Consider the following 12,297-nt stretch of genomic DNA (forward strand, 5'->3'; position numbering starts at 1 on the left):
TCACAAACGACCTTATAACCAATCAGATCAACGTGTGATCGTCAACGAGTGGATCTCTGAGTGAGTGAGTGAGTGAGTGAGTGAGTGAGTGAGTGAGTGGAGGCGGGGCTCATTTGCATATTCATAGAACCTCGTAAACTAAATGAGGCAAGGGTGTCGAGTTACATTCAAGATATTTTAAGGCGTGACGATAATTTTTCTCAAAGAAGAAACGTTTAAATGTCATTTTGGTGATCAAAGATGAGTTTTAAAGGATACAATTATTGACTACAGGGGGACTTTAAAAATAATGTTAACTTTGAATAAAGCATCTGGAATACCATGCAATTCCGTTGCGCTTGTACTGCAAAAAAAATATATATTTTGCATTGCAGCAATGATAAAAACATCCATAAAACATTAATTTACTTGGAAAAACAAGGCTCACAGAATTTTATTTTCTGTGAGATTTATGTTAACAGCCAAGGGGGTCATGAAAATAAGCATGAAAACAATTAATATCTCATGCTATTCTGCATCCAAAGTTAATCTTATTTTAAGGATGTTTAGACTGGATAACAAGACAAAATTGCTGACGAAGAAAATATTTTTTGCATTGCATCCAGCTTTTATGAATGCAAGAACGCCCCAATTCTTCTTGGCGGTTCACATTCATCATTCTTCTGTTTTGCTTTGTTGTTTCATTCTGCCGTTGGGTGGTGAAGATCGTAGCAGGACACGTCGCGGGTTCCTCCTCCTCGGGCCGTCCAGTACCCAGCAATAGATGAGCTCAGTCTGTTCCTTTGAATCCACCATGTGTTCCTCACTACTAATATCAACCAGATGACAGAGAACCTCACAGTGATTGTCTCTCAATGAGACAAGTAGTCAAAATAACATGAAGGAGATTATGAGCTGCGTTACTCAACAGACAAAGCGGCACATTTGTCTCCGGAGGCCTCGGGGTGAAAACCCAAACGGCGACTCTTCATCAATACTTTTAAAATACAGAAACTCTTCAGATTTACAAAAATACTCGCACCTCAGTTATTTTACATAGAGGTTAAAGGTCAATGCCAACATGGTAGATGTAGTCTGTAGTCCAAGCGTCTCCATAATTTTGGGTAAAATCCCAAGTAATTGTGTTCACGAGACATTGATGCTGAACAAAAAGTCACTCACGACAGTAGAAAACTGCTCGACTTGGATCCAGAAGCAGGAATATTGAATATCCATTAGTGTGTGATGAAAAGTTTTAAACGGCTCAGCAGCTCAAATTCCCATTGTTTCGTAACAACTTTGACATAATATTTCCAATCCAGCGAGACAAATGTGAACAGCGCTTTTCATGACGTCTCATGCCAACATCTCACTGAGTAATAACTGCCACGACCATTAATCTTCATGACGCAAACGCCGCTGTGAAAAATCACTGTTTAGAAATCTGCTGGTCAATCCAGTCGCCTCACAGTGATGCTCGGACATCGTGTGTGTGTGCGCGTTCAGTCTGAAGGGCCCTACAAACAGCACTGAGAATAAATTCACAGGGAGCAGGAATAGGCACATTTACCCATCAGTCATTGCGCACCACATGAGAGCTACTCAAATCTGGGCTGAAATCAGCAGCAAACACTAGTTAATTGAGAGTCTGACCTTTTTATTCGCAACAATTCACTAGATAAATCACCATTAACAACAATTGATCACACGTATAGGAGTGGAGTATTGATTTATCTAAATATATATGTATATATTTTTAATGAAAATATACATACACGCACACACACACATATATATATATATATATATATATATGTGTGCGTGTATGTATATTTTCATAAAAAATATATGTATATAATTTAAGCATTTACATTTTATAAAAACTTTATATATATATATATGCATGTTTTTACATTAAAAAATACACAAAGAACCTCTATTACATTATAATATAATATAATGTATATATATATATATAATGTAAACATTTATATTACATAATTTTTTATTTTGCCAAATGTAAACATGCATATGTATATACAAAGAAAATATAAATAAGTACATTTACATAGATATGTTAAATATTTAATTAAACTTTCAACATTTTATATTGATCATTTTACCATATGTATGTAAACATGCATATGTATTTACATAAAGGATGGATGTTATATAACATGATAAATTATAAATAAATTAGACTATATATAAAACTTTTTGATTTTGCAACATGTAAGTAAAAGTGCATGTATGTATGTATATATTTATATGTATGTGTATATATGAAATGTACATGTAGTGTACATAAAGCTTGTGAGCGTGCTGTTACTCATCTGTGAGGTCTGAACAGGCTCGTCTCAGGGTGGGGTGGTCCGCTATCTTTCACTCCCCTAGTATGAAAACAAGACTAACAAGACATAAATCATTTCTGTTTTCACACTGAAGTCGTGTTACAACAAGCTGCCAAAACTGACGCTCAGATTCAGGAGCATCGCTAACAGTAGTTCGCCAATGTTTCACTTTATCAAACGTTATCATTCCTCCTGAGCGAGTGTGTGCAGCTTTCCTTCAATCTCCACCGTGCGTCCTGGAAGATCTCAAACGTCAGCTGAAAGCATCCCGTTACGCTTTTGTCTTCACCCTCCACCCTCCGTCCATTCCTTCTCCTTGTTTTTCTGAAAGATAATTTATTCTTTACGACTGTCACGTCTCTCCCACTCGCAGCTGCACGCTATCCATAAGCTCATCCCGCGCTAACTGATTGCTAGTCTGAGATTTGTGTGTCTACCCGGTAGGTCCTATAAAATCCCCCACAATGCTCAGCGCGTGCTGCTTTGAAAAGCACGAGTGAGGTTTAACGCCAGTGTACATTTACACGCCTGTATCTGATGCTTTATGGGTAATGCCAGGATACAGTTGATAGTCTTTCTAAAGAAAACATATATATACACACACACACATAAGTGTGTGTAAACATGCATGTATTTTTATAAAATGTGTATGTAATATGTATATATATTATAACTGTTGCCATATATATGCAAATATGCATGTATATTTACATCAGAAAACAATCTTTTATTTGTACATTTTAAGTTGTAGTAAAAACAAACATTGTTTTATTAAAAAAATACTATTGCAATTCTTAATTGGTGATTTACCTTTAATTATCTGGTCAAATTTATGCATATATTGTGTAATTTTGGGGATGTTTAATGATCAGGGTCATAGTTCAGTCCAGAAGAGGTCGGTTAGGAAACCTGTTTGGAAACAGTCATTATGCATTTCCAAATGGATACACTAATGGCACAAAAGCGGCACACTTCTCCTTGAATATGACTCTACAAAATGCATGATTTCCTCGTGAGCATGAAGTGATCGGACAACACCTTTACCTCCAATCCAAACTCATGAATAATACGAATACTTCATATTCATATTTCTGATGAATCATATTTCTCATCAAATTATCTTTGCAGCTTCACAGTCATGTAATCAACTCTAGACTCTTACTGAATGACTTTTAGGATACATATTTCAAAGTTGGGACTTAATCATAAGTGGGAACTATCAAAAGAGTAACATTTGAGCAATAAAATTAGAGAGCGGCGTTTTTATTCGTCACTAATCGTTGTTAAGAAGTGAAACGAACAGTGATCTATTAAACACAGTTGTTCTCTCTCACCCTTGTGAGATTGTGGCTCTCGATCGGCCGTTTCTGTGTGAATAAGGCCGCCGGCATTTGTTCAACTCGCATTGAACAAACGATCTTGACACCAGAACAAAAGCCGCTTTAGAGGAGAGCACACACACTGCAGACTCTGTTTTTCTCTCTCATATTTTTTAATGACAAAATGTTTGCCAGAAACAGGTGGATTTATTTTGGGCAATCCGGGGTATAGTGATGGAGCTTAGATGGTTCCGGGCCCCAGGGCTTCAGACGACTAACAAAACACATCTTACTTCTGCTTTGCTGCCTGTCTGTAATGCCTTTCAGTCGAGGGCATGACGGTCCCGAGAGCTTCCCTCCAAACTCCACAAAAAAAAACACGTTTCAGCTTGGGTATATATTCTATAAAGCATATTTCAGTTAAATATACATTAAGATCAAGAAATATCTCGCCACAGACAAGACAATATTAATCGAGAACTGGATAGTGTAGATTTAACTAAAATGTGAATTGTGTACAGATTTCCCAAGTTTACCGCCAGTATCTTGCTTCTCAGATCTTTCTCTTGAGAAAAATACTTTATATACTTAACATCGCTTAGATGCCAAAGTCAATCAAAAATAAATAGGTTTGTCAGCTTTTAAAATGGAGGAGAAATCTCTTTACTGTTAAAAATATATGTACAACTCGTGAAATTGAAGCGACTTATTTATAGTTATACGAGTTATAAGTTATATGAGATTCAACTCAATTTTTTTTCGCCAGTTTTGATACATTTAAGTTGAAATTACTTGTGCCAATTTGATTATACTTTAAAATTTAAGGCAGAAATTAAACTAAATTAAATTAAAATTGAAATATGTGGAGATTCCTATATCTATTGTATTTAAAATCCAATCAAACTGTTATTTTAATGCTAATTTATTTGTAACTTCATGACGTATTTATTTAAACATACATCAAATATTGAAAAACAGGTTAAGGAAAATACAACTAATATGCAATATAGTGCATATATTTAGCAAAATGTTCCTCTCTAGAGTAAATTTTTTTCTAGCTGACTAACATTGTTTACAAGCTATTTTATTAGCGTCTTTCCGCGGTTGAAACACTGATTGGGTGATTAGATGAGACATGACATTGATTTCTCTAGGTAGTACTATATCTTTCAACATACCTTCTGATGTTCATTCATGTTTATTTCATGCTGTAACCAGTAGTAAAGCGGAAGAGATGATCGGTCACTTGAACTCAGGTCTGTCACACCTCATTAAAGAGCACCAATTATTGTTTGAATTTCATGATAAAATGGACAGAATTTAAAAGCTGAGACTTTGTTTCATATCAGAAGTAATCAAGCACAAAGCTTATAACGATTTATTTGGATCCGATGCGCTACAAAGCTTTGTTCATTCATCAGCTAAAAACAGCTTAGAATAAAAGATCAGTTCTTGGAATTTAAGGATCGATAATGGTTCTTCAAAATCGATTAAAATTGAGAAATCGATATTTTCAATCCAGCCCTATTATACAATTTAAAAAAAAAAAAAAAAAAAAAATATATATATATATATATATATATATATATATACATACAGTATATATATATATATATATATATATATACACAGTATATATATATATATTCTTTTTTATATATATATATATATATATATATATATATATACAATTACACAATTCTGGAAACCAGGCTTTCAGAAGTTCTTTTTCCTTGCAATAACATCATAAACGTCAGTCAACTTAGATCCTAAATTCATTTTTATAACTCTTAAAGTCTATACATTTTCAGTTTTCCTAAGGAATTGTAGGAGAAACATAACTGAAATGCTATGAAAGAGCAAAATATCTACCACAGTTCGAGACCGAATCAACCTAAACTCTCTTGTTTTTTTCCCCTTTAATTCCTAAGATAACTCCACACATGCCACAATCAAGCGAACGGACCACAAGATATTATAAACATGTGTTTTCCTCAGAAACGTAAAGAAAGGCTGGATCAGCGAGCTGCTCGCTTGATTTAACTATGATATCTAATGATCTATGTTTCCTCCTCATGCCCTATTAAGATTAAGAGTGACTGGAACTGTGCAATACGGGCACAATTTCCGGCCTTTGGGAGCGCGGCCTCAAATATGAGTCACAGTGAATATCCCTGCCTCGTTTTAGGCAACATTCCCAAATGGGGTTCGAAGACATGGAAGTGGAAAGCTGTCGCTGACATGGCCAGGAAACAAGCATAAAAAGCCACCAATGCAATTCATCTTGTCATTTATAATGGGGAAATGGCGACGAGTCGATTCTTTTCAGGCTTAATGTTCATTATGTTGAGAGGTGATGTGTGTTTAATGGTTTTCAGGCTTCTGAAGTACAGGAAACTGGAGTTGGGATTCATACTGATGTCATGTGCACTTGAAAACATGTTTGGGTCCAAACTCAGTCGACGTCTTTTCATGAATGGACTTTTGCATTAAAAAAAAAAATTTAATTTAGAAGCAATCAACCACAATCATATAATCAAGCATAGTTCGGGTTGAAAAATAAAAATGATATTTTTCCCGTCAATAAAATCGCAAATGTCAGTCAACTTGATATTTATTTTACTTTTAATTGCATCGTATCTGAATAGAAAAAATATCAGTGCAGCACTCTGTAACATATCCAGAAATATACTCGTTCCACATTTCATGAACTGAGGAAGGATCTTTGAATCGTAGACACTGCTTTAGCCAAGTTGGAAAAAGAAAAAGTGGCCCAAACGTCTATGGCATACCTACGGCTAGATTTCAGCAAAGATGAACCGATGTTAACATGCATCAGCCGAGCAAAAAAAAAAAAAAATGACAGTGGTTTCGGAAGTCAACACATCATTAGCCATTAAACGTTTCTGTCGGAAAATACAGGGCCTTTACGTTTCATCTTTAGTCACGAGTTTCTACAAAGTCTTTGTTTCCATTACTCTCTTTTTTTTTTTACACTTAGTACAAAATAACACATTTCTACCCGTTAGCACTTCGGTTCCTTAGGAGACTATAACATATAATATATAATAATTTATTTTCAGTGTTCAAACAGACAGATCCAGTGTGACTGGATAACTAACATACTCTACCAGGTTCCAGTTGGCATTTTAGGAGGCTTTTTTATACATCCCTCGATTTGCACTGAGCTCCTTAAACACAACTCAAACGAGTTCCTTTGTGCCGCCAAACGCGGCAACGTCTCGTGCCGAATCCCTAGAAACGCTACAAATCCCAGAATGCACTGGTATCCTGCAGTCCTTGAGCGCGAGTCAGTGCATGTACTTCTGGGCTCGTACCTACTGATAGAGTTTAGTATTTTAACTCTCGTGTTAAAGCAAATATACATTCTGCTGTGCAAAAACCGGCGATTAAAACTGGCTTCCTCCCGTTCCCCGTTCATTTGCAGGTAAAAACCTCCGTCCTCTCGCTACAGGTGTTGCATTTCACAAAACAACACCACTGGAATTTACAGTTGCATTGCCACACCTTGGTGTACTGATGCGTGTTGTAGCCCCGCCCACAACACATGAGGTCACAACCATCCGTGTGTGGGGAAGTCCGGTTGCACATTCGCCCCTGCGTCCCAACGCTTCCCGTTTTGGCGTCCTCTTCGCAGTAGTTCGGCGAGCGCTCGATGTACACCAAGTCTGTTTCCAAGGGCTTCTGGTAACCGTGAGTCTTCTTCACCTTGAGGAACGTGGGCTGTCGTAGACGTGATGCACGGACCGCCTCCACGTGGACCGCCTTGTTGTACTTGTCCTTCAGGACGTATCCGATCTCGCGAAACTTCGGTAACGTGGTCCAACAGGTTTTGGTGGTGCAGGAGCCCGAAACGCCGTGACATTTACATTCCTGCTTCATTCGCTCTTCAAGAACCTGCAGAAAATCACAGCAACACAAGTCTCGTGAGATTAGCATTTAAAACTGCTAAAATGGTAACATAAAAAGACAAACAACAGCATTCTGGAGTCACATGATGCAAGAAAACAATGGGTCCCATCATAAATGCAAGTGTTTTTCCGGAATAAATACTGCAGTGTTCAAGGTGTCACATCTTGAACATTAAACAACTCTTTTGCATTTTTAAAATGCAAAAAGTGTAAAAATGTCAGTCAAGAAGGGCTTAAATTATAATTAGCTACAGTTTATTCATCAGACTGGAAAAGGAAGGTCAAGTCGACCACACTGCATTGTGGGATATGGTATCTCTCATGTATTCCATGCATAAAAAATAATTCACAAACGCTGCACATTATGCATACTTCAGAAATAGAACGCTCTGGAGACAAAAACACAGCACATATATCCGAACGGCTTTGGGAAATCATCTTTTTATGGTTTGCATTGGGCTGTTTGGAAGACGAGCATGTTCATGCAGTGGAAAAAGCATACGATCTAATGTGCGACATTAATACTGCTCTCCGCTGATCTCTGCCAGTTACCCATCAAACCCACTCTGTAATTCCCTCTACCTTCCTGCGCACCACATCTAGAGCAGGAAAAATAAATATAAATCTCCTACAGCCAAACACCATAGATGTGGATTATTGAGCCTTTTAATGAATTGCAGATCTTTTGCAGCGATGAAGCTACAGAACGAATAGCGGAAGAAATCCTCAAACAAAAATGTATCTGCATGTACAGTATGTTGCAAAGAAAAGTAAATGTATTATTTTTAGATTTACATTGGATATCAATACTGTATGAAACGCTGAAAGACTTTTTCCAGACCCCTTTTCTCTGTCTGGCACGACTCCTCACCAGAAGCAATTATCATTTCCCTGGAAAACACATGTAAACTAATCGATCAATCCCACAAAACCATCCTGACCCACGCGAGGCCATTGATGGGTAAAGCCGACTGGGATCTCTCGATTTCAACCGGATCTGTGCAAGAACAAAAGAGGTCGGAGGGATTGTTCTGGCAAGACATTTATAAACATCTACATTCAAGTTTTGCACTTCCTAACCTTTCCCAGTGACTTATGAATGCTGCCAGTTTTCCATTTTAAATAAAAATTGGTTATTAAATTTCGGCACTGATTATGCTAAAAAATGAACAGAATAAATATATTATTACAATATGATTTTACATTTTAAAAATGCACTTGTTCCAAAACCTATTAAGCTGCCTACATAGACTGCATTTTAAGGCATGTATAGAAATGCATTTTTATTTATGTATACATTGTGATATATCTATTAAAAAAAATCTCATTTTACATTATTTTTAGATTATTATATTTTGGTAGTTTTCTATTTCATTTGAATTGCATGTAATATATATAACATTAAAAATTATTTTTAGTACTTTTAATTTCACTATATATATATATATATACACACATACATAAGTGTGTGTGTGAAATATCTACACATAATTTCAAATATGTAGAAATAGATATAATGTTTATATATAAGTTAACTTACAAATAATATAAAAATGAAAAATATAATATATATATATATATATAATGTATATAGGCTATAGCATATATTATAAGCAAGGCAGCTCACTTGGTTTTGGAACCTTTAACAACGAGTAGAATGTTTCATTAATTCTACCAAGCAGTAATTTCATTTCATAAAATGTAAACTGGATTTTCAGCCAATATTTAACCAATTAATATATTGTTCCCTTGCAAACCATTGCTTATCTGAACACCCGTACCGCAATTGAAATAAGATCCACGTGGCTTCAATACATCAACATTGATTCTGCAGAGAAATGCGTTCATGACTAATGTTGATTCAACGTTCACCGAGCCAGCGTGTGCCCGCAGGCAAACGGCATTTCAAAATGAACGATGTGTTACTTCACAAGCCGTCCGAAGGCCCACATTGCTGTTTACATTTGCCTGGATACGCTTATATCCACAGTGCTAATGTGGACCAGTTCTGGCCCGGCTCGCTCCAACCACATACGCGTATGATAGCAATTGAAATTCCAGAGTGGCAACTTCCATCTTCCCCCATTCAGAGTCACATGGTACGTCCCGTTCCCCCCTTAACATATGATGCTATGGCTCCATGAATGCCATTGTGGGTCCTCTATAAAAGCCTGGCTCAATGGAGCGAGGGTTGTGTTTTCAGTGCAGCAGAAAGACTCGCAATAATATCCTGTTACAGGCTTTCGACTTGATGATTCCATACAGCGGCCCACAATGGGATTGGACCGGCTCCAACTGGCAACCGGGCTCAATCCCGGCTCACACCATAAAGCCTTGTGTTATTAATTAGATCCATTTGTCACCGGAGTGCATGCGGTTCTGCTGTTTCAGTGCATGTTGTTTTGTGTTCTTGAATGACTTACAGCTATCAAACAAACAAACATGGCCAAAGCGGCAAGCAGCCAAACCTAGCTTGAACCGGCATCAAGGAGCGAACCGAGAAAGCTCTTAGTAACTGGCTGAAGCGAAACGAGTTGCTGAAAACTGTTCAAGCATTCGTCTGGCGAACGAATCCTCGGTTTGCCACCTGCGAAGGACGAACTACACCATCTAAACTCTATTGGAGGACTGTGTAGACGAATCACGCCAATTGCTAAAACGCTCTAAATGCATTTGTCTTTTCAAAAAGAATTAATGGATAAGAACTTCTCCGAAAGAATTCGTTATTTGTTTCTTTTAACTAAAAGTCGGCCAGAAAGTGCTTCCAAACTTCAATGTTTTAAAGCCTGTGACATCTAAAACAGATTAAGCCGCTTTGTCTGGAAGATTTTCCCAACTGTGCAGTCAAGCAGAATTGATAAATGTTTCTGCAAGACGACCACGGCCAATGTTGGTAAATTGTCAAATTAAAACGCCCTTGAGAAATAACAAATGAACGCATAAGAAATTTTCCCCAAAGATTTTATTTGTTCCTTCAAGTCAACGTTGGCCTCTTTCGAGCCTTTTAAGGGTTTTAGAAAAGCTTCTGAAGTCTAAACGGATTAGAGTTCAATTTAAAATCTTCAATTTAAATTAGTCCAATTTAAAATGAAATTCATCCCATGATTTACTCACCCTCAAGTCATCCTAGGTGTATATGACATTCATCTTTCAGACGAAAACAATCAGATTTATATTAATAAACACCCTGACGCTTCCGAGCTTTATAATGGCAGTGAATTGTAATCATCAATTTGAAGCTCAAAAAACTGCATCCATCCATTATACAGGTGAAACTCTAAAAATTTAAATATCGTGCAAAAGTGATAATTTTGATGATTATGTCTTACAGCTTATGAAAACCCCAAATTCAAAATCTTAGAAAATTAGAATATTACATGAAATCAATAAAAAAAGGATTTTAAATACAGAAATGTCCACCCTCTGAAAAGTATAATCATGCATATGTATATAGTTATATATACTTAATATATTATTTTCACCTTTTAATTTGAATTACTGAAATATGAAATATTCTGCATGTATTCCTGCAACAAAAAAAGAAGAAACAAAGTCCCTAAATGTCGATTTAAAATAAGCCTCACCTTTCGCCCAGCTTCGTTGTTATGAAGGTTCATCAGCCGTCTGGCATTTTTTTTAATCTCTCGGGCGTCCACAAACTTCCGGGAAAACTCGATGCCGTATTTGATGTCCGCGGAGCATCCGCCCCATTTCCAGCCCTCCTCCTGGTTGTAGTATCCCTGTTTGTCCCTGTCGCAGCCGCAGTGGCTCATGTTGCCCTGACTGCACGCGGCCGTGACGGCGTGGGCGACCCCAGCGGCGGTGATGGCGTAGGTGAATGCTGCCTCCCTGCTGCCTGGGGGGAAGAGGGAACACACTGTGATATCTGCTCAACACGACTCAAACGCCAACGCGTGTGCATGCAAAAACTAGCTAAATTCGTATTTTGTGGTAAATAGTGGTAGTAAAATAGCTAGAGGTTTTCTTTGAGATTTAAGCAAACCCGAGTATGTGTCTATTAAAACATAATACCATTGCTGAGGAGAGGTGTGCAGTTACTTTACTAAGTGAGATGTGATGGAAAAAAAACCCAGCATAGCAGCCCCCTAGCAACCAGTGAAAATACACTGGGCAACCACATAACGTGCTAAAAACTGATTAGAACACTTTATCAACTGCATAGCAACACCCTAGCAACCAGCCAGAACAGAACTCCCAGGCAATCACATATCTGTGCTAAAAACCAATATAGGAACACCTGAGCAACTGCATAGCAACATCCTAGCCACCAGATAGAACATCCTGGCAATTATATAACATTGTCCTCAACGCTGATAGGAACACCTTAGCAACTGCATAGTAATATCATAGAAACCAGCCAGAACAGAACACAGAGGCAATCAAATAGCTGGTAAAAACCAATAAAAGAACACTTTAGCAACATCCTAGCAACCAGCCAGAACACCCTGCCAATCAAATAGAATTGTGCTAAAAACCAATAAAAAAAACACCTTGGCAACTGCATAGCAACACCATAGCAACCAGCCAGAACAGAACGCCCAAGCAATCACATAACTGCTAAAAAACAATAAAAGAACACCTAAGTAACGGCATAGCAACATCCTAGCAACCAGCTAGAACACCCTGGCAATCACATAACATTGTGCTAAAAACAATTAGAACACCTTAGCAACTGCATAGCAACACCCAAGCAAC

The 12,297-nt window shown here is 37.3% G+C and overlaps 1 protein-coding gene across 2 annotated transcripts in view; it reads right to left on the minus strand.

Moving 5' to 3' along the window:
* Positions 1 to 6,256: 6,256 nt before the first annotated feature.
* The window catches only part of wnt7bb (wingless-type MMTV integration site family, member 7Bb), a 48,728-nt gene continuing 42,687 nt past the window's right edge, over positions 6,257 to 12,297 (minus strand). For both annotated transcript variants that reach the window (XM_077209766.1, XM_077209765.1), the window contains exons 3-4: positions 11,166 to 11,437; positions 6,257 to 7,567 (exon numbers count right to left, since the gene is read on the minus strand). In XM_077209766.1, the coding sequence (XP_077065881.1) occupies positions 7,088 to 7,567; positions 11,166 to 11,437 (752 nt within the window). In that variant the 3' untranslated portion in view covers positions 6,257 to 7,087. The remainder of the gene's footprint in view (positions 7,568 to 11,165; positions 11,438 to 12,297) is intronic.

Source organism: Siphateles boraxobius, unplaced genomic scaffold, assembly GCF_051911475.1.
Source record: "Siphateles boraxobius isolate OS27281-9 unplaced genomic scaffold, OSU_SipBor_1 62, whole genome shotgun sequence".
In the NCBI taxonomy this organism is placed as follows: Eukaryota; Metazoa; Chordata; class Actinopteri; order Cypriniformes; family Leuciscidae; genus Siphateles; species Siphateles boraxobius.